The sequence below is a fragment of the Vulpes vulpes genome, chromosome 15 (assembly GCF_048418805.1).
Source record: "Vulpes vulpes isolate BD-2025 chromosome 15, VulVul3, whole genome shotgun sequence".
In the NCBI taxonomy this organism is placed as follows: Eukaryota; Metazoa; Chordata; class Mammalia; order Carnivora; family Canidae; genus Vulpes; species Vulpes vulpes.
This window is the reverse complement of record NC_132794.1, coordinates 61,692,560-61,712,762: the sequence shown is the minus strand read 5'-3', so window position 1 is coordinate 61,712,762 and position 20,203 is coordinate 61,692,560. Positions and strand designations below refer to the sequence as shown.

The 20,203-nt window shown below is 36.6% G+C and overlaps 1 protein-coding gene across 22 annotated transcripts in view; it reads left to right on the top strand.

The window, feature by feature from the left end:
* ZNF280D (zinc finger protein 280D) overlaps window positions 1–20,203 on the top strand; it is a 299,635-nt gene that overhangs the window by 174,110 nt on the left and 105,322 nt on the right. For 5 of the 22 annotated variants that reach the window (XR_011997393.1, XR_011997395.1, XR_011997396.1 and 2 more), the window contains exon 4: window positions 17,889–17,934. Coding sequence is in view for 8 of the 22 variants with exons in the window: in XM_072738601.1 (XP_072594702.1) it covers window positions 17,889–17,934 (46 nt within the window). In the remaining 14 variants the exon portion in view is untranslated. Of the gene's footprint in view, window positions 1–623; window positions 922–17,888; window positions 17,935–18,046; window positions 18,116–20,203 lie in introns of those variants that run through there. The other 17 variants (XR_003234935.2, XR_003234938.2, XM_025998059.2 and 14 more) reach the window with 14 other exon arrangements.

The following is a 20,203-nucleotide window of genomic DNA, read 5'->3' as shown; positions in this document are numbered from 1 at the left end:
AGGGGAGCAGTCTGGATGAGAGAGAAGAAACTAATTCAAACAGAAGAATGAGTACAATGCAGCGATGGGTTTGTGCAGTGGTGGCTGTGTGTTCCAAGGATCTCAGGGAGCGAGCCTGATCTTGTGAGGAGAGCGGGGAGAGGAAACTTCCTTACGGACCAGAATACAAGGTGGAGCATTTATGCAAGCAGTGTCTCACGAAGTGTTCTTGTAAATGCATTTGTTTTAGCTTTTTTTTTTTTTTAAGTTATTACAGGGATCCATAGTGGCAGAGTTAGGAATTCAAGGAGACACCAGCGAAATCGTACGTCTGAAACAAAATTAAAAAAAAAAAAAGAAAAAAAATAAACAAAATTAGCCAGCTGTGAGAAGAACCCGACTCTCCTCCCCTGGGTTACGTCCTCGCCCCTCAGGCGCGGGACCTCTAGGGGCGGCCCTCCTGCTCGCCCTTCCTCGCCAGGCCTGCGGAGCGCTGGCCGCTACACCCAGGGAGGCCCCGGAACTCACGTTCCCACGCTTTCGGCTGCGGTGCAGCCCCGACTTCGGGCTCGCCGGCGGGCAGGGGGGGCCCCCACATCCCTAGCCAGGTCCCGGGTCCCGGCCCTCGCCGCCGGCCGGCGCGTGGCGGGGAGCCGCGGCCTTCGAGGGCAGCGCCGCGACGCACATGCCCGCGCCCGCCTCCCGCGTCGGCGAGAAGAAAGGGAGCCCGGACGCGCGGAGGCTGACCCGGAGCCTACCCATGAGGCAGCGCGGCGGATCCACGAGAGCGCCCCCCCCCCCCCCCCTTCCCACAGCTCAGCTGCTGCTCCGCAATGGGAGCCGCCGCCGTCGCCGCTGTGTAGTTTTCCGTGCTCCTCCTTTTCCTCCTCCTCTTTCTCCTCCTCCTCAGGGCCCCAGTCAGGCCGATCCGCTCCGCTCACGGTAAGCGCCCCCCGCCCCCGCCCGCCCCGCGCTGCAGCAGGAGAGGCCCTCCCGCGCGGCCTGCGCCGCCTCACTCCGGGGGCGCTGGGCCGGGGGTGTCGAGGCCGGCGCGGTTTGCCGAGAGCGTCCAGGGCGCGGGGGAGGGGACCGGCTGCGCGGCGGCGGCGGCGGCGGCGGCCGGACCGCCATCTTGCGCCGGCCCCGGCGGGGGAGGGATCCCGGCGCGACGCGGCAGACGGCTCGGGGCGGCAGGCCGGAGCCGCGCCGGCCCGGCCGCCTCTCCCTCCGTCTCCTCCTCCGCCTCCTCCACCTCCTCCACCTCGCCTCCCAGGGCCTGCGCGCCTGTTGGCCCCAGCCTGCGCTCGGCTCTTCTCTCTGGAGACGGCTCCCTTTGGTCGGCCGTACATTTTGTGCGGATGTTTGGCGGGGACCCATGCTTCCCCCACAGCAACGCTCCCCGGAGTCCCTTCGTGGTAGACCGAGGCCGAAGGGGGTGCCGAACTCTCAGGCGCCCGGGGCCCTCGGGCCCCTGACCCCGTGCCCAGGTGCCCAGTCCTCCGTCCCACGCTCACACCCTCATGCTTGTCAAAGGGACTCCCCCCCCCGCCCCCCGCTCTGTCCCGTTATTGTCTCCAGAAGGGCCCTGAGGAGAGACGTGCAGTCGGATACACAGTTTACTGACCGAGCTTTTCAGGGTTTCACTTAGACGGAAAGAATGAGCTCACTGCGAGGTTTTTACCCGGCTCTAGAGATGGAAGGAGTTCTCCCAACTTAGCTCAAGTTTGAAGGCTTCTAAGGAGAAATCGGCTAGAGAGGAGCAACGTCAAAGTGAACCCGCTTCTGCACGCACACGGGAAGACCTCGGTCCAGAGGGTTCTCTTTGTTAGCCAAGAGTCGCTTTTTTGAAAATTCGTGAACCTAGACTTTATTGTTTTCAGATTTGGACGGGGTCCTAAGAATTGGACGTCTACGAGCGCCATTAGACCTAACACTGAAACCTAGGAGGAGAGTTTTTAAAGTGCAAAAGCCGCCCCTTAGCATTTGTGAGAAGTCCTGCCTTGGGGGATGAGTGACAACTCAGGCTGTCTAATGGGAAACTTGCTGTGCCTTTGAAGGCACTGTTGTGCTTAGAGGATTGTTAGGGCTGTGTGCTCTTGACATCTTAAAGCATCAGTACAGATCCCGTTATGTCTGTATCTTGCATTTGTATCTGACATTGACACGCCCTATTTCTACCTCAAGACCCCTTTTGCATTGGTCTGTGTTTATGAGACTGTTCTCGAAGATGAGGAAAGAGAGTCTCAGGGAGACGTCTTTAATGAGGTCAAGGTTAGGAAGTGATAGAACCATTTCTACGACCTTAGGTCCTCTTGATTCCTTATTCAGTGCTCAGTTCACTACATTATGTTTCGTTTTGTGTGTGTGTGTGTGTGTGTGTGTGTGTGTGTGTGTGTGTGTGAGAATAAGGTGAGTGAAGAGAAGCAAGGAGCCTCACCTCACAAAAATGAAGGAATACTGTTGAACTCCTTTTATATTTTTGTTTTTAAGAGTTTACCTCTTAGCTTTTCGGCTTTTTATTACCGAAGTTTTCATGTTATTTTTCATCCAAACATATTAAAAAGTTAAATAATAGCCCAGTTGGACCTTCATTTGTACCCCTACTTTTAAAAGTGTTGCCGTTTTGCCACATTTCCTTTATCTGTCTACATTCTTTTTGGTGAGCATTTATTTTCAGAGCACGTTGCAGATATTATGACAATTCACACCTAAGTCCTGTTGATATATCTATATGGATGTCATAAGAATAAGGCCAATTTTCTGTATAAGCACAATGCTGTAATCATACTTGAAGAATCTCTGCTATCTAATATAGATATGTAGTTACATATCCACATTTTCCCCATTGTCCAGAAAATGTCCTATTTAGTCCTTTGTCTTGGAACCAGTATCCAATCATGCATTAATTACATTTATTTACGTTTCTTTTAATTTAGTGTAGTTCTTTCTCTCACACTCTCTTTTTTTTTTGGATGACATTGCCCTTTTTGAAGAGACCATACTACCAGTTGTCTTGTAGAATAACCCACATTCTGTATCTTACTGACAGTTTCCTCTTCATTAGGTTCAAATTATACCTCTAGCCCCTATATATTCTGTAAACTTGTAGATCTGAAGGCTTGTGTAGATCAGGCTTAATATTTTTGGCAAGAATACTTAAGTCATGCAGTGTACTTCACATTATACAACATCAGAAGGCACGTAAGGGAGGGTTATCCATTATCTTATTAGTGATCCTAAATTTGATCTCTCCAATAAAATGGTGACAGACTATCTTTTCAGACTAAGCATTTTCTTTTGCAATTAGCAAGTAATCTAGGGGGTGATGTTTTGTATTAGTACTGATGTGAATTTACCTGCAGTAATCTGATAATGAAATAATTGGGAGTGGTCTTCTAGAAATGGATGTTTGAGGGTGAAGGAAAGGAGCAATTTTGGAGGATAGGACCAATTTATCTAGTTTAGGGAACTTGAAATTGCTGATGCCCATTGGTATCAGAATCTAGGAGGGTTAGGAGAAAGGAGGCTCAGAAAGTAGATGTCAAGAGATTTTGCCCGACTTTATTTAAAAGTTTGCTTGGGGCCCTTGTAGCATTAGGGAGCTGTGATTAATAGAGTTCTGAGGTAGTTAAATGTTGGAGAATTATAAATTTCAGCATTCCCACTTCAGCCCATTTGTACCAGGTAAGTTGTCTAGTCCAGCCCTGCTTTAGTCCAGTGTTTTACTACTCAGAATTGGCTTTATCAGTAGGGGACAGGAAGGCAAAGGAAAGGAATAAATAATTTTTATACACTCCTGTCCCATACTTGCTTTATTTATTCAAGAGAACATTTAGAACCATACCACGATTTTTTTTTTTTCCTGTACAAATTCAGCAGGGGATGTATCTGAATGGAATAACAATTCTAGTAAATAGAATGTAAACTATAGTTTTAACTGATAGGAAATTGGAGATTGTTGACAAGGTGTTTTGTTCCATTTTGAAACTAACTTTTGAAAGGGGGAGATATATTTATTTATGACATGTTCATTAATTAAATATGTAATTCTGAATAGTTTATCTTTTCCTGCTTCTGAGGACTCATAAGATTTGAGTTTTCAGTCAGCTTATTTTAAAGAAAAAAATAATGATTTGCTTGGTAGTTTGTATCAAACGTGTGTTTGAAGTTTTTATTCATTTCTACAAAGCAACGTTTTTTTTTAAAGATTTTATTTATTAATTAATTAGAGACAGAGAAAGAAAGAGAGGCAGAGACACAGGCAGAGGGAGAAGCAGGCTCCATGCAGGGAGCCTGACGTGGGACTCAATCCCAGGTCTCCAGGATCAGGCCCTGGGCTGACGGCGGCGCTAAACCGCTGAGCCACCCGGGCTGCCCATCTACAAAGCAATTTTCTTTAAGGACTCTTAACTATCATTATACAGGAAAAATAGTGCAATTCACCATCTAGATTGAAAAGAACTATTTCTTTTTTTTTTTTTTTACATTTTAAATTATTTTAATAATTTCCGTTATGTAATTTATAGAATAAATGGATAATACAACTCAGTAGAGCTTCTTCTTTTTTTTTTTTTTTAAAGATTTATTTATTTATTTATTTATTTATTTATTTATTTGTGGTAGACATAGGGAGAGAGAGAGGCAGAGTCACAGGCAGAGGGAGAGGCAGGCTCCATGCCGGGAGCCCGACGCGGGACTCGATCCCGGGACTCCAGGATCGCACCCTGGGCCAAAGGCAGGCGCCAAACCGCTGAGCCACCCAGGGATCCCCTCAGTAGAGCTTCTGATTAGAATTTAAACATAAACTCTTTGTATGTATTTTGAAACATGAAAAACAAATATATATCATTCTCTACTTACATACCACCCCTACAATGAATATGCATACTTTTAAAAGTTTTTATATGTACACAAAGAACATCTTCCTTTATTCTTCCCACTTTGAAGATCTGTGTAAAAAAACTGATGTGGTTGAAGGGTTAGGTAAAATTCTCTTCCTAGTTCCTGCAAGTTCTTTTCCTAGTTGCATGAGGAATATTCTTCTTGGTAATTGAAGTTTTTCCTAGACACTGAAAGAATTCTCTGCATTATTAATTATTGATCATCATTTTCAAGTTATTTCAAGTATAGGTTCTGACCCTGTTAGTGTATCTACCTGTTCTGTGGTCTTTTTATAATACAGCTCTCTTCATGTTAATTTATGCAAGGTTTTTTAAAAAAGATTTCTTTTTTGAGAGAGAGTGTGCACAAGAAGGGGGAGGGGTAGAGGAGAGAATCATCAAGCAGACTCCCTGCTGAACATGGGGCTTGCTCCCAGGACCCTGATCTCATGACTTGAGCTGAAATCAAGGGCTGGTTGCTCAACCAACAGAGCCACCCAGGCGCCCCTGCAAGGGTTTTTTAATTCATTTACACTTGAGAATGCATTGAGCTGAGAAGAAAAACTAGTTTTTCTTAGGACAATAAGAATCATTAAATATGTATGTAAGTCCAGATTATGTGCAATTAACTTTTCTTCCCATTTGTGAAAATCCATAGAAGTTCAACCCTGTTCTTCCTGATCTTGTCAAATCAAGAAAATTTCTTGCCGGATAATAGTAAGCCAGTTCTATACTTATAAAAATTTTGTCACAAGTTATATTTCTGACAAATTTTAAATTCTTTTGTCTTTTGTAATTTTTGTATTACTCTTGATTCTGTTCTCATTCCTTTTCTGAAGTTCTGTGTAGATCTATGTCTTTAAAGCTTAGGATGTTTCACTACCCCATGTTGCCAGCTTTGAAAGTATATGTACCTGAAATGGGCAACATTTTCTGAATATGACTACTCATCAGCTGTCATACCTGAATGTGGAATGTGTCCATCTTGTCAATAATGATTTGAGATTTAAAATACTTATGATAAGTTCTAGCTTATCATTCCAGGGTGGGGTTTTTTTGTTTGGTTGGGTATTTTTTTCATGCTCATCATTAAATGCAGTATTTGAAGAATTTTTTGAAACTTTTGATGGTTCTTAAATTTTATTGAAGGGAGGATGGCCATCTTCTTTGCTTCATAATTGCAAGATATTTTCAGTTCTAAGATTTGCAGATACCAGTTAGCATGACCAATCCAATGAATTTAAAATTTTTCCACATCATCTATTTCCTTCCAGTCACCATTATATACATCTGCGTTCAACATTTGTCCACTTATGAACTGTATCAAGTTAATCTCTGAAGATTCAGTCTGAGATGCCCCGACTTTCATTAATAGAGTCTAAAGTGCTTGCTGTCTATCTTTGCATTCATTTTTAAGTTCATCTAATAATTGTGAAATGTGACCTCTGCCAGTTTTCTTTTGTTCCATATTGGACAGAAAATAAAAGTTCTGAGTTCTTAATTACATTCAGTGAAAACTAAAGACAGATGAAGAAGATCAGGATATGCTGCGCTAATATATGCCACTTTGACCTAAGGATTATTTTGAGTGTACAGCAATCAACAGAATTAACAGAAACAAAAACTGTTTTCTCCTGTTACCTGCCTAGAAGCTGGTCATATATATTCCTTTTAAAAAAAATTTATTTATTCATGAGAGACACAGAGAAAGGCAGAGACACAGAGGGACAGGCTCCATGCAGGGAGCCCCATGCAGGGACTTGATCCCAGGTCTCTAGGATCATGCCCTGGGCTGAAGGCGGTGCTAAACCGCTGAGACACCTGTACTGGTCATAAATATTCCTTTGTGAAGATATTTTCCCCCTGGTAGTAGGAAAAGAAGAGTGGTTCTTACTACTTGAGATGGAAAGTTAATACCAAGATGAGTTTGCATAAACAGACCTACTGAAAATAACCTTTTATCTTCCATTAGTTCTCCCATGTATTTCTCAGTTACTTCTTCATGATTTATTGTCTTTCAAAGCCCTAATCCCCTTTCCTTTGTTAAAATGGTATATAAGACTTTGAGTTAAACCACTTCTTTGAGCTTTACTTCTTTTCTGTGAATTCCCGTGATGTAAATATTTTAAAAAATTATGTGCTTTTCTTTCTGTTAATCTGTTTTCTGTTAGTTTTAATCCACAGGTCCCCAGGTACTGCAACATAAAAGGGTAGAAGTAAAGTTTTCCCTCCTCGATGCAGACTGCAAAGATGATGTCTTCAATCTTATATATCTTTTTGAAAATTGATGCAATATTTTGTGCAAAACAAGAAAAGTGAAAGATAATGCATAGTGATGACTTCATTGTCACATCCTTCTAGGCAATTAAATCATTCTTATGTTTTCTTGGTTTTTTTTGTAAACATGGTTGGGAATATTTGTTTAGCAACAGTGAAATAATACCTAGAGTGATGGAAGTAGTAAAATATTTCAAGATATAGGAAAAGTAAAATCACTAAGATCATATAATGTATCTTAGATTTATAAAAGGATTCTATAGGCTCACATAGTAATTGTAAAATACAATGAGATTTATTCTGTTTAAAAGTAATAAAATGTTGTTTGAAGATTTCTAGGAAACAAAAGCCATAAAGTGTCAATCTTTACAGCTAGAACTACTCAAGAAAGAAAAAACTAAAATTGTTTCTGTGGATTCTGATAGTATTCACTGAAGGTTAATGTTAATTTGATCCGTTAGATATATACAGAGCCCCACCCCTTTCTAACACACATAGTAACCCTGTCTGCCTCTCCATCTCCTACCATGATAGTTTTTTCAGCTCTTTCCACTTCATCTCTGATGAATACAGATAGTACTTAGAAAGTTATTCCTTGAGGTTTCTGTTCCAAAATATTTTTGTTGTTACCATTTTTTCTTCCCTTCCCAACTTTACCTTCAGAGCTCCTCTGAGGTAAAAAATGATCAAGTGAAACTCTGTATGATCAGGGTGTACTATTTAGGCTTTTTGGTGGACTGGATTAAACTAAAATATATATTTTTTAAAGATTTTATTTATTCATAGAGACAGAGAGAGAGAGAGAGGCAGAGAGACAGGCAGAGGGAGAAGCAGGCTCCATGCAGGGAGCCCAATGTTGGACTCGATCCTTGGTCTCCAGGATCACGCCCTGGGCTGAAGGCGGCACTAAACTGCTGAGCCACCTTGGGCTGCCCTAAAATATTTTTTATTTCAATTATTTTTCATTGCAAACATTTCTGCTCTTCTGGTTAGTACATTATGATGAGCATAGTGTGATTTTTTTGGAATGGTACATGTTTTGCATCTTTGTGTTTTTAAACAGTGCTTTATACACTGCTTAATAAATGTTTTTTCTTAGAGTTGTGTTCATCACTGAATACTCTCTGTTTAAAATTATTATTTTAGATTGGCATATACAAAATTTTTGACCAGCCAGTATAGCCAGGATAGTAATTTAGCTCTCCTTTTTAAACGGTGGCTTTGACTTGATTTATGTAGTATAGCAGTTCTCTGAGTGTGGTCTTGGGGCCTTGAGGTGCTTTCAAGAGTTCTACAAGATCCTCCCTTAACTACCTACCTTTCTTGTGAGGCTAGATTTTCCTTATTTCAGCAGAAATATGTAGTGCAACAGATTAAATGTAGAAATAGATAAGAGAATACAGCTCTTTATTAAGACAGTTATTCATGGGTTTTTCAAAAATGTAAAACAGTGCCACCTCTCTAAATTTTTTGTTTTAGAAAATGTCTTTCACACAAATATTAATAGTTAATGGATTTATTATAGTCATTTTAAGTAAATTAATCTATCTTAAATTCCTTAGGGTGGGGTTTGTCTACTTCTAAGATTTCATCCTTAGAAGTTAATCAAACACATATTTTCTTTTTTCCTTTTTTTTTTTTTTTTGCTAGCTTTGGGGTTTCTTCAGTATGACAACTGCTTGAATGACTTTCATTTGATGGGTATTAACCAAAGCAAAGATCATTAGTCTATGAAATAATTTGCTTCTTGTTTCTAGGCTTCACCCTTGTGTGTTCCTTGTCTTGTGGGTAATTGTTACCTTTGGCAGGTTTGAGAAGCAAAACCTGAAGGGTTTGGGAGGGTTGTGAGTGTTTTATATGTAAGTAATCCTGTCTCCTGCTTTGTTCACTCATTTTGCTTTTCCCGTTCAGTGTTTAAGACTGACTTTACACAGGATTTCTGTTTGCTGACAGAAAGACCCTAATAAACAGAATGGCTTTATTAGTCTTATGGGTAAAAATAAATAATAGACCTCTTAACTTTATTGAATAGAGAAGAAGTAAATAAGAAAATTGACCGTACTTTTTTGACAGTACATTATTAGTATTTGTGTTTGAGAAGTTAAACACAAGAGATATCTTTCTAATCTTTTGTTGTAGACTATAAAATATATTCATAGATCATATTTCATCCTTAAGATAAATGTTTCTTTGAGATGGATTGTATTATCATCATCTGTCTTTTACAGATGAGGGAATTGTGTCTCAGAAAGTTCATTTCATTCATCGTAATACTTATTGGGTGCCAGATGCTGTATATTAATTTTGTAGGGTATAGTGCCTTGGTCTTCCTTCATTCTATCCTCAGCTTTGTAATCTCAGAATTGTGTGTTCTTTTCTTGGGTTAGGTAGCATAGGAGTAGCCTTGCAGCCTGGTAGCACCAACCACTGGTGGAAGTGCCAGTTCCTAGAACATTTGGTTGGTTCTGTACCTCATTGCATTCTGGAAGCTTTTAAGACAAGGATATCCAGCTCTGCATGGATTGATGGAGAGTTACTGAGTTTGGAATTGATACGTGACACAATGAAAACACTATTTTAGGACATGTTAATTTGGTGGTTCTGTGTTAAATGCATGAAGTCAGATCTGGATGCTGTGAGGCTGAGTATAAAGTGAATTTTACAAAGTAAATCTTACTATGGGTGTGAGGTTTTAAGGGCCTGAACAAGTACAGAGTGAATGGAAATGGATAATTGTAGGAAATATGTTGAAGGAAGACTCTAGGACTGGGGAATTGATTAGGTATGCTAAGTAAAACAGGGAAACATTGAAAAGAACTTACAAGATGGGACACCTGGGGGCTTATTTGGTTAAACATCTGACTATTGATCTCAGCTGAGAACTTGATGTTGGAGTTGTGAGTTCAAGCCCAGAGTTGAACTCTGTGCCAGATGTGGATCCTACTTTAAAAAATTTTTTAAGGTCTTAAAATCAGAAGGATGGCAGTTTCATTGGTGGAAAAAGAGAAGTGCAAAAGTAGAATGAATTTTTATAAATTGAGGTAAGGTTAACATAACATTTAAGTTCACCATTTAAGTTATTTTAAAGTGTACAATTCAGTGGCATTTAGTATACTTACAGTGTTAAACAGTATCAACACTAATCTTGGAATAGTATTTTTACCTTCTCCAAAGAAAACCCATTGCCCATTAAGCAGTCTCTGGCCATTTTTCCCACCCCACAGTCCTTAGCAACCACGGATATACTTTCTGTCTCTGTGGATTTGCCTATTCTGGACATTTGATATTAATGAAATCATACAATGTGATACTACTTCTTTCACTTAGTGTAATGTTCTCAAAGTTCATCCATTTAGCATGTATCAGTACTTCATTTTTTATTGCTGAATAATATTCCATTGCATGGAAACATTTTGTTTATTCATTTATCAGTTCATGAACCTTTGGTTTGCTTTCACTTATTAGCCATTATGAATAATGCTCTAGAGCTGATTTTTGTGGAGAGGTCATTTTCAGTTTTTGAAGTAATGAATTTGGTTTAAATATCCAGATAGCAGTTTTCAGCAGTTAAGAGATGATGGGCTGGAACTTAGCTGAGAGTCAGAGTTGGAGGTTAATATTTGATGATTGTATATGCTATTGAGCATCTGGAAATTAATAAATCTGTCATTTGGGGAACAATTTGTGTAGGGCTGAGAACTAAATTCTACGAAAAACCTTATTTTACACTATTTAAGGAACAAGAGAATATGGAGAATCTGTATAAACAGTAGAAGATGGGTAGAGAACTAGTCTATTGTGTAAAAATTTTTTGAGGAAGATGTTTCAAGAAATTGGGTTAAAACAGATGTGAGATAAGGAAAATGTAAATGAAGAAAGGGTATTTAGCAATGGGGAGGTTATTGGGGTCTTCAGATGGATACCTTCAGCAGAATACTGTGCAGTAGAAAATGTAGTAGCTGTACTGCTGTGCTCAGCTTAGTTTTGACTGACGGAATGGGTGGTGCTAACTAGAGCAAATGGATGCAGGCTGGATAGGGTCTGCAGGGGTTTTACTTGGATGAAATGGAAATGGTGCAAAGAGAGATTCCCCAAAGCCTTATTGTGAAGAAGGATTCTTTTTACATAGAAGCTTTTAATGACTGCTAATTTAGATTGATTTGTAGATGTAAGCAGTCTACTGAAGCTTAGGCTTTTTACTTATTATATTAAAAAATTTTGTGTTATCAAACATGTTAAAATTTTAAAAAGTTGGTTTATCATGATTTGAGATATTGCTCTGAATTAGTATCATCAATGAAGTAGATTGGGAGTTGACATCAAACAGGTTTATTAAAATGCAATTTATATTGTTTAATTAAAATTATCAACTATGTTTCTTCAGGAATTTACTTGCTTTGAATAAACTAAAAAAATTTATCCTCACTATTGAACTTCAACCTAATTGCTTCATTCATTACATTGAACTTGAAAGTTTCTAGAAAATATTTGGGTATGGTAGGTTGATTACCAAAAGATTTATTCATAATACCAAAATGGCATTTCATAATTCAACATTCTCAATTAGAGCAGTTTTTTTTAACTAAAATAATAAGTCCCCTTTGTCTGTCTAGACAAAAATTTATATCCTTATACCAGATGGATATATTTATGATATTAGGGTTGGGGTCCTTGGAGATGTTGAGAGTGACCATTTTCAATTACATGATGCTTGAATTTTTCATATTTTTCTTTGGTGATCTGTCACATCTTGAGTTCACTTCATTTCCTGATATTTTAGTTGTTCAATACTATTACTATTACTAACAATTACTAATTGTTCAATACTTAATACTATGAATACTATTAATTGTTTTGTTTTATGTTAGATGAAATCTGTGATTTTGGTCGTGTTCCTGGTGGAGGCAAATAGTATATGGCTGAAATCTCTGGCCTTTTAAGTGCCTAGATTTGAATCCTTGCTCTACTCTTAGTTGTGTTATATTGAGCCAGGTACTTCACCTCTGTAATTGAGTTTCTACAGCTGTAGAGTGAGGATAAGAATACTGTCTACCTCATAGAGTTTTTGAGAATTAGACAAAGTGATATATGCATTTAATTAATGTTAGCTAATAGTAATGATAATTGTTATTATAAATAACATAATCTGTAATTATAACATGATAGTGTATAATAAAGTAGTTGTGTTGAAGCTCAACACTAGGAATGAAATTCTCTAGTTTACTCAAAACATGTAACTATTACTAATACTGTTACTGTTATCACTTGAGCCACAAAGAGTAAGTTATCCTCTTTCCTTCTTTCTCATGACAAATTTAAAAATAACTGTAAATAGCTTTCACTTCTACCACCCCCATCCCATAGTCTCATGTTTCCTAGGTTAAATACCTTTAGTCCGTTGACCTAGACAGAGCTTTAATTTTAATTCATTATAATGGACATATGTTGCATTTGCTCTCCAGCATCTTCCCTCCTACTTTTGTAACAGCATGATTTTCCTTTGGGAAAATCTTTATCTTACTGTTTCTTGTTTTTTGTTTTTTTTTTTTGTTTGTTTGGTTAGTGGTTGGATTGTTGGATCTCTACCTCTGGTACTGGGGAGAGCATGGATGTAGGACTAAACCTAAGTGGTAATGTTTGGCTTTGGGAAAGGCATATGACTTAAGCCAAGTTAGTCAACTCCAATGAGAACTAGTCCTCTTGTTAGTGTACTTGAATTGAATGTTATGTTGGAGCTGGTGTGTCTAGACGTTCAAAGTGGGGAACCTCTTCTGACGGTAGAAACAACATAGGGAAAATGAAGTCCAGGAATGGAGCTTTATATATCATTGTTTAAATTGTACCTGTATACAGTTGAAAGAGTCATAGCCAATACACAATATGCCAAGTGGGGATCAGTTAGGAGAGAATGGAATAAAACCACTGTCTCTTTGATTATACAATCAAATTCTGTTATTTTGACACTGTATTACAAATCTGATCATAACAATTCTTGCTTAAAATCCCCTCATTGGCTTTCCATTGTTCTTAGGTTAAGGAAAAAAAATTCCTAGCGTGATCTGTGTACTATTTTGTTTGACTTCTGTCTTACCTCCTATCATATACCCCCTTGCTTTTCTTTTTCACTCATACTAGTGTGTGGTTGAAATGTGCCCTTTTCAAGAATAAGTTTGATTTTTAACAGTAACCTGTTAACTGGACTGATTTTTTAAAAAGATAGGTACTTAGTTTTCTAACAATAAAGCATTTTATTTTATTTTTCAAAAAATATTTTATTTATTCATGAGAGAGAGAGAGAGGGAATGAGAGAGAGAGAGAGAGAGAGAGAGAGAGAGAGAGAGAGACAGACTGGCAGAGGGAGAAGCAGGCTCTCTGCTGGGAGCCTGACGTGGGACTGGATCCCGGGTCTCCAGGATCACGCCCTGAGCTGAAGGCGGCACTAAACCGCTGAGCCAGCTGGGCTGCCCAAGCTTTTTAAAGAATAAGAGGCATAAAAGTGGAAAGTACTGCTTTGAAAATTTGTTTCATCTGCTTAATGTTTGTAAATAAATTTAATAAGTTAATTTCTTTAAAATTTCATAAACACCTGAATTTTATGAAATGAAATTTTAGTTGTGTGTCTTTTTCAATTATATAGAGTTTATTGCTTATGCTTTAATGTTTATATTTGTGTGATTTATATGCCAAGGTACACATCATCATTCTCTGTTTTGCTAACCCTGTTACAATTAATTTCCATGATGCACTCAATAGGTGATGCATATTAAGGTGATTTAAAAGTGGAATTTTTAAAATGACTCTCTGTCCTAAAAAGATTATGTGTGTTTTTAAGATAACATTAAAGTGAATTTTCTAGTATCACCTTGAGATAGTTGGAAATTCTTGAGAGATCACAGAACCAGGGTTGGAAATATTAGATTGTAACTCATAGTTAAAAACCTACTCTGAATCCTTAAAGCTCTATTCTTTCAGGATTAGAATTCTAAAATTATAGACCTCCATTTCAGTATGCCATTATTCATAAAGACTGAAGAATTGTTTATACAATGAAATAGAGCATAAACCGAAACTTTAAGTCAGTGGGAATGATTTGAATACCTGATTTTTTTGTGGAATTTGTGAGAGGAAAAAAATGACAGATTAAACTTTTCTGAACAATGTTCTAGTGACCCTATGTCATCCAAATCACTCCACTGAAAAACTCTTCTCAGTAAAATTGTTCAAGGCTTAGTGTTTCTTACAGCTAGCTTGTTAATCTTATGCAAAATTTATGAGTTAGTTGAGCATTATTTGTATGTGCTATCTTTATTTTGAATAAAAATTCTCACTATTTAAATGATTATATTAATTTTGGTTTTATATTTTCCCTTTTATAAAACCAAATAATTTCTAAATGCTCAGCTAAGAGCTTATAAATTCTAGTATAATAACAAAATTGTGATTTGCTCTTAGAGTTCTTGAAAATGATAGGAAGAACAGAGTTAAAAATTAAGATTGATTGGATGATTTCTGTATGTTAGGTACCGAGCTATGTGCTTTTTGTGTATTATCTGACATAATCTTCACTATAACTTTATGAAATAAGTTACATATAGTAAAGTAAGGCACAGAGATTAACTTGCCCAACATCATACAGATAATAAATGATTGAGTCAGAATTTGAGTGTGGCATTCAGTATTCACCATGTTTTACTGTTTATTGTTAATAAAATATTTAAAGTACACAGTATAGAGCTAAATTAAGCTATAGAGATTATTAGTTGAACTAAGAACTGAGACCCAGAATTGTAAAGTGATTTGAAACTGTAACAGTGCTGGGGCTATGACTTGGTTCTTTTGGCTCCTAGCCTAATGCTCTTTTTTTATGTGCAGACTCTACAGTTGGGATTTGTGGAATTGCTTAATCTTTTATTGGAAAGTAAATAGACCCATATCTAGTACATAGCACACCTGTGCTACCCTGTGTGCTTTATATACCAGATCAAATGCATTACCTTTATTTAACACAGTGATATTATGGTGGTACCATAATAGGTGGTACCTATTAATGGATAAGAGTAAATTTTTCAAATTAAAAATTTAGACCTACTTTTCCATTGATTTTTAAAATTTTTGTAGAAAAAATTAAGATACAGTTTTATGTATATATAAGCTGATACAAAAAATAGTAAAATAGGAATTAAAATTATTTGTATGAGCTGTCTCCAACAGTTAATGAATTATTTTCTAAAAAGTCTTTGATAAGTCAATTAATTGGAATTCATTTTTTTCTTCATAGAAACAGGTATATTAAATGTGGTTATGAAATGAGTCAGTAGCTGTAATTGAGTGTTCTCTTTTTCTGGCTGTTTTGGGGCTAAGTCTGAGCCATAGAAGCTATTAGAGATGTTTTAGAACTTTGAGATTCCCCGCTGCTTATCTTTGCTGGATATTCCACTTCAGTGGCCGCTGATTTAATCCTTCATAGAATTCCATGCCTTACCACCAAAATTCTGAAGTGGTGACCTGAGAGGTTTATATGGTGGTAGTTTTGGCATGCTTGCCAAAGGAATCCATGAAAGTGTTTATTAATCAGAACAAAATATTGTAGTGATTCTTTAGTCCAGTGTTGCCCAGTAGGAATGTTCTGTAGCTGTACTACAGTAGCCACCAGCCACATGTGGCTTTGAGCATTTGAAATGTGGCTAGTAAAACTGATGAGCTGAATTTTAAATTTTATTTAATTCTAATTAGTTTAAACTTAAATAGTCACGTGTGACTAGTGGCTACTGTTATATTACACAGTACAGCTTTAGGCTGAGATTTTGGTTCTGTTTACATCTGAGGATTTCCATCTTTATCATGTGTTTGAGACGCTATCAGTTAGGGTTTTTAAGTAGGCTACTATGGTCCTTAAGCTTTTGAAAGTAGGTTATCTTAAAGTCATCTCTATCATAATAGGCAATAGATGTCTGTTCATATAGACAAGTCATTCATTAATTGAATATTTGTAAATTGAATACTAATTTCAGAGTTTTGGCGAGATATTTATATGATCACTTAGCAAAAAATATTATATGTATGTCAACTATGTAATATTCAATATAACCATTATTATAACCCAATATAACTACAACAAAAAAATATATGAGTCTCATAAGCTGTGTAATTGTGGCTCTTAAAAAAATATTCTGTCAACTTGGTAGCAGTAGGTCCTTAACAGGAGCAAAAATTGCCACATATTTATTTCCTTGATATATTCATAACACTGATATTAGTTTAGTGATAAACTACAACTATTCAAATAATTAAGATAATGGGATTTAAATAGTCAGACTTCAGAACTTGGTGAATGCAGTTAAACACAAGACTCATTAGAGTCTCAGGGCACCTGGGTGGCTCTGTTGGTTAAGTGCCCCAACTTTTGATTTTGGTTCAGGTCATGATCTTGGGATCTTGGGGTCGAGCCTCATGTGAGGCTCTGTGCTCAGAGGGGAGTCAGCTTGAGGATTCTTTCTGCCCCTCTCTCCCTCTGCCTCCCTTCCACTCATATTCTCCGTCTCAATCAATCAATCTTTTTTTTTAAAAAAAGATTCATTAGAGTCTTGTGATAGTAGCTAAAACATTTACAAGAGTAACTTCTGAGGTTAATAGTTCTTTTTCCGTGTGGATTAATGTATCCAAATAAATTGGGAAACTAAAACTCAGGAAAATTGGCTGAGGATAAGAGAAATATAAAGATTGAATGAGTGTGCATTGTAGTATTTTATGGTTTCTATTATCTAGTTTTTATCTTTTTTTGCTTTATAACTAAAACTTACTTTAAAAATTTATAAATTTTGTGCAATTTATGCTGTTACATGTGTGGGAATCCAGAATAATTCTTGTTTTAAATAAATGAATTAAAATTTCTTTTTGATAATTTTTATTCTACTAGCAGTTTTTAAATCCCCCAAAAATATAGATCTATTAGATTATAAATTTCTGAAGGCAAGGACTGTGACTGATTCATCTTTTTTTTTTTTTCCCTAGAACTTAGCATGTTATCTGAATAGTTATATTTTTTAGGCTTATTTATTTCTTTAATAATCTATACCCAGCCTGGGGCTCAAACCCACAACCCTGAGAACAAGAGTCGTATGCTCTTCTGATGAAACCAACCAAGCACCCCAATGAGTAGTTATTTTTGAATGAATTATTCTGTGATGAAATATGTCCAATTCATTTTCTTTCCCTTTTAATATCTTTGATTAAAAAACAAAAATATAAACTAAAATTTATTCAAAGTTATATTTTCTTTTCTTTCTTTTTTTTTTTTTTTTTTTTTTTTGAGTAATACCCAATCATGTTGTTCTGTGAAAAGACTCGGAAGTGGTTGTCGGGCTCAAAGTTATATTTTCTTGTGGAAATAGTTACATTTATATCTGAAATGTGAATAGATTACAGTTAAAGATTAGCATCACTTATATTTGAAAATTCACTTACTAAAACAATACATCATGAAGTGATTACTCATTTTTACAAAAGGATACTTCAAAAAATTATTTGTAAGTTAATAATTCGGACTTCTTCCAAGTAGTGAGTGCTTATTAGAGTCAACGTTTTATTTACTAAATTTGGGTTCATTCAAGAATGAAAAAATTATATAAAGTGAGTTGCAAGTCTGTCAGGCATATCAAACTTAAAAATTGAGCTTTTCATAGGAAAAAAATTCAAATATGTACATTTAATTTAATGAGATCCATTCTAATACTAGGTATCTTTATTTTATAGGAAGGAAAACTGAGATATAAATTGCTTTCTTGTCTGGAGTCACATGGTGAGTTTCGAGATCAAAATTAGATCCAAGAATTTCTGAACCCCAAGTTTCATGTTTCAATATTTGGCTTTACTTAACGTGACTCATAAAATTGACTGATATCATGTGTCAGTACTTAGGTGACAATTTACAGAAAGTCAACTCTGCAACTTGATGGGCGACAACCCTTTTCAGCCAAAAAGTAAGTGTTGCTGCCACAACTGATACTAGTATACATATGTGGCTTTTGTACTGATAAATTTGCTTCAGTCGAGAGAAGGAGAGGTAGGCACATTTTCTAAAAGGCAAAAAAAACCTTAAAGTTATTAGAGTAACAAATGCTCACATAAGAAACAATGTAAATTAAAAACTGAGTAAAGTAGGAATGAAGTGTTTTTGTCTTCTTATGCCCAGTGATTTGTATTAATTTGGTATACATAATTACCTATGTTTCTTTTATGCATAGACAAAAAATAATTATTTCTAAAAAGTATAAAACTGTTATGTATCTTTAAAGTTTTTTTTTGTTTTTCTCAACAGTATATCCTGGATGTATTGATAGTGTCAGGGTCCTAAGAAGAATGAGGAAGACCTTTGTATTGTTTGCTAAGCTTCTATAAAGGAGTACCATAGACTGGATGGCTTAAATAACAGAAATTTATTTCAGAATTTCTCACAGTTTTGGGGACTAGATGAAAATGTTGGTAGGGTTGATTCCTACCTAGGATCTGTACCAGGCCTCTCTTTGGCTTATAGATGGCCATATGCTTCCTATATCTTTAGATGGTCTTACCTCCAAGCATGTATCCGTGTCCTGAACTTACCTTTTACTGAATTAGCACTTACCCTAGTAACTTCATTTTAACCTTATCACCTCTTTAAAGACCCTGTCTCCAAATAAAGTAATATTGTGAGGTACTGATGGTGAGGACTTTAACATATGAATATTGGAAAAACATAGTTCAGCCCATAACAAACTAATTGGAAACTTTTATTATCCATATACCATGAGTTCCCCTGATTTTTAAAAATTAGACATTGCCTAACCACTTAGTTTCCTAGTCCATAGATTGTTATATACTATGTGCCTACTGCCTATCTAGTGTTTAGAAGGAAGTATACTTCAAAGAACTGTTTGGTTTTGGGACATGTAATAATATTTTTAATCATTTGGCTTGGAGAATTCTGTATGATTAATAAAACAATATAGTTTAGAAAAGAGTTCATGATGTTCATGACATTTGGGAAAATGGGAAGCCCCTTTTTTGGTAGATGGACTATTAATATTTAAATAATGTTAAGATAGAAAATAATTTGTGACATAGTTTTATATAAAGGAAAAAATTTAAAAATTTATAAAAGAATAGCTCTTAATTTGATATGGTATTTCCTTTGTATGCCATCTCCAAAGCATTGGTTCAGTTAGTATCTTTTACAAACCGGTAGAACATTGTCCTAATTTTTAGTTAAAAGTAGAAGTGCTATTATTTTAATATGATAAAAACCTACCCTTAGAAATGACTATATTTAAATGATAAATGAAAGATGTTATCAAACTTGAACGCTGGAGGGTTTTTTTGTTTTAAATAGACCACTCCCCCATCTCATTCTGTATATCTAGTTATATCCACTTATATCCATCTCTGCTGTTACTACGTTAGTTTAGGCCTTCAGTACTGTTTCTCTTCTTCCCCTCTTCCTTTCCACCTTTTTTCTTTCCATTTTAACTTAAAGCAATATATGCACATAGTTTAAAAAGTCAATCTGAAAAAGCTTTAAGTGGCTTAACGATAGTTTCTCAGAGTGCTTATGTGCATATATGCATTTATGTTGTGCTGTCTGTTGCATAATCAGGTTTAACCATTTTCTAATAATGTTCTATCATGAGGGTTTTTGCTTTCTTAGAGCTACACCTTCCTTCCCTCCAACTATCTTCCAATATAATATCTCAATATTTGATTTAATCCATAGTCGATGTATTCATTATGACTATAATAAATGCTCTTCACTGATGCTTTTAATATGCTATTATACATATAATACACATATTTACCCTTCTCTCCCATCCTCTCTGCTTTCCTTTCTTTCTTTTTTCTCATTTATCCAGCAATTAATGCTTTTTATGTTTTTTCATTTTCTGTGTTGTATTAAAATCTGTAGGCACGTCTTCCCACACATGCCTCTCAATTCAGTTTTCTACACAGTAAAACTTTTCAGGTAATCTAAAACAACATTTTAGTCATCTTCTCTTTGGTGTCCTAGAGACATTTCCTCCTGAAGTACTGTTCTA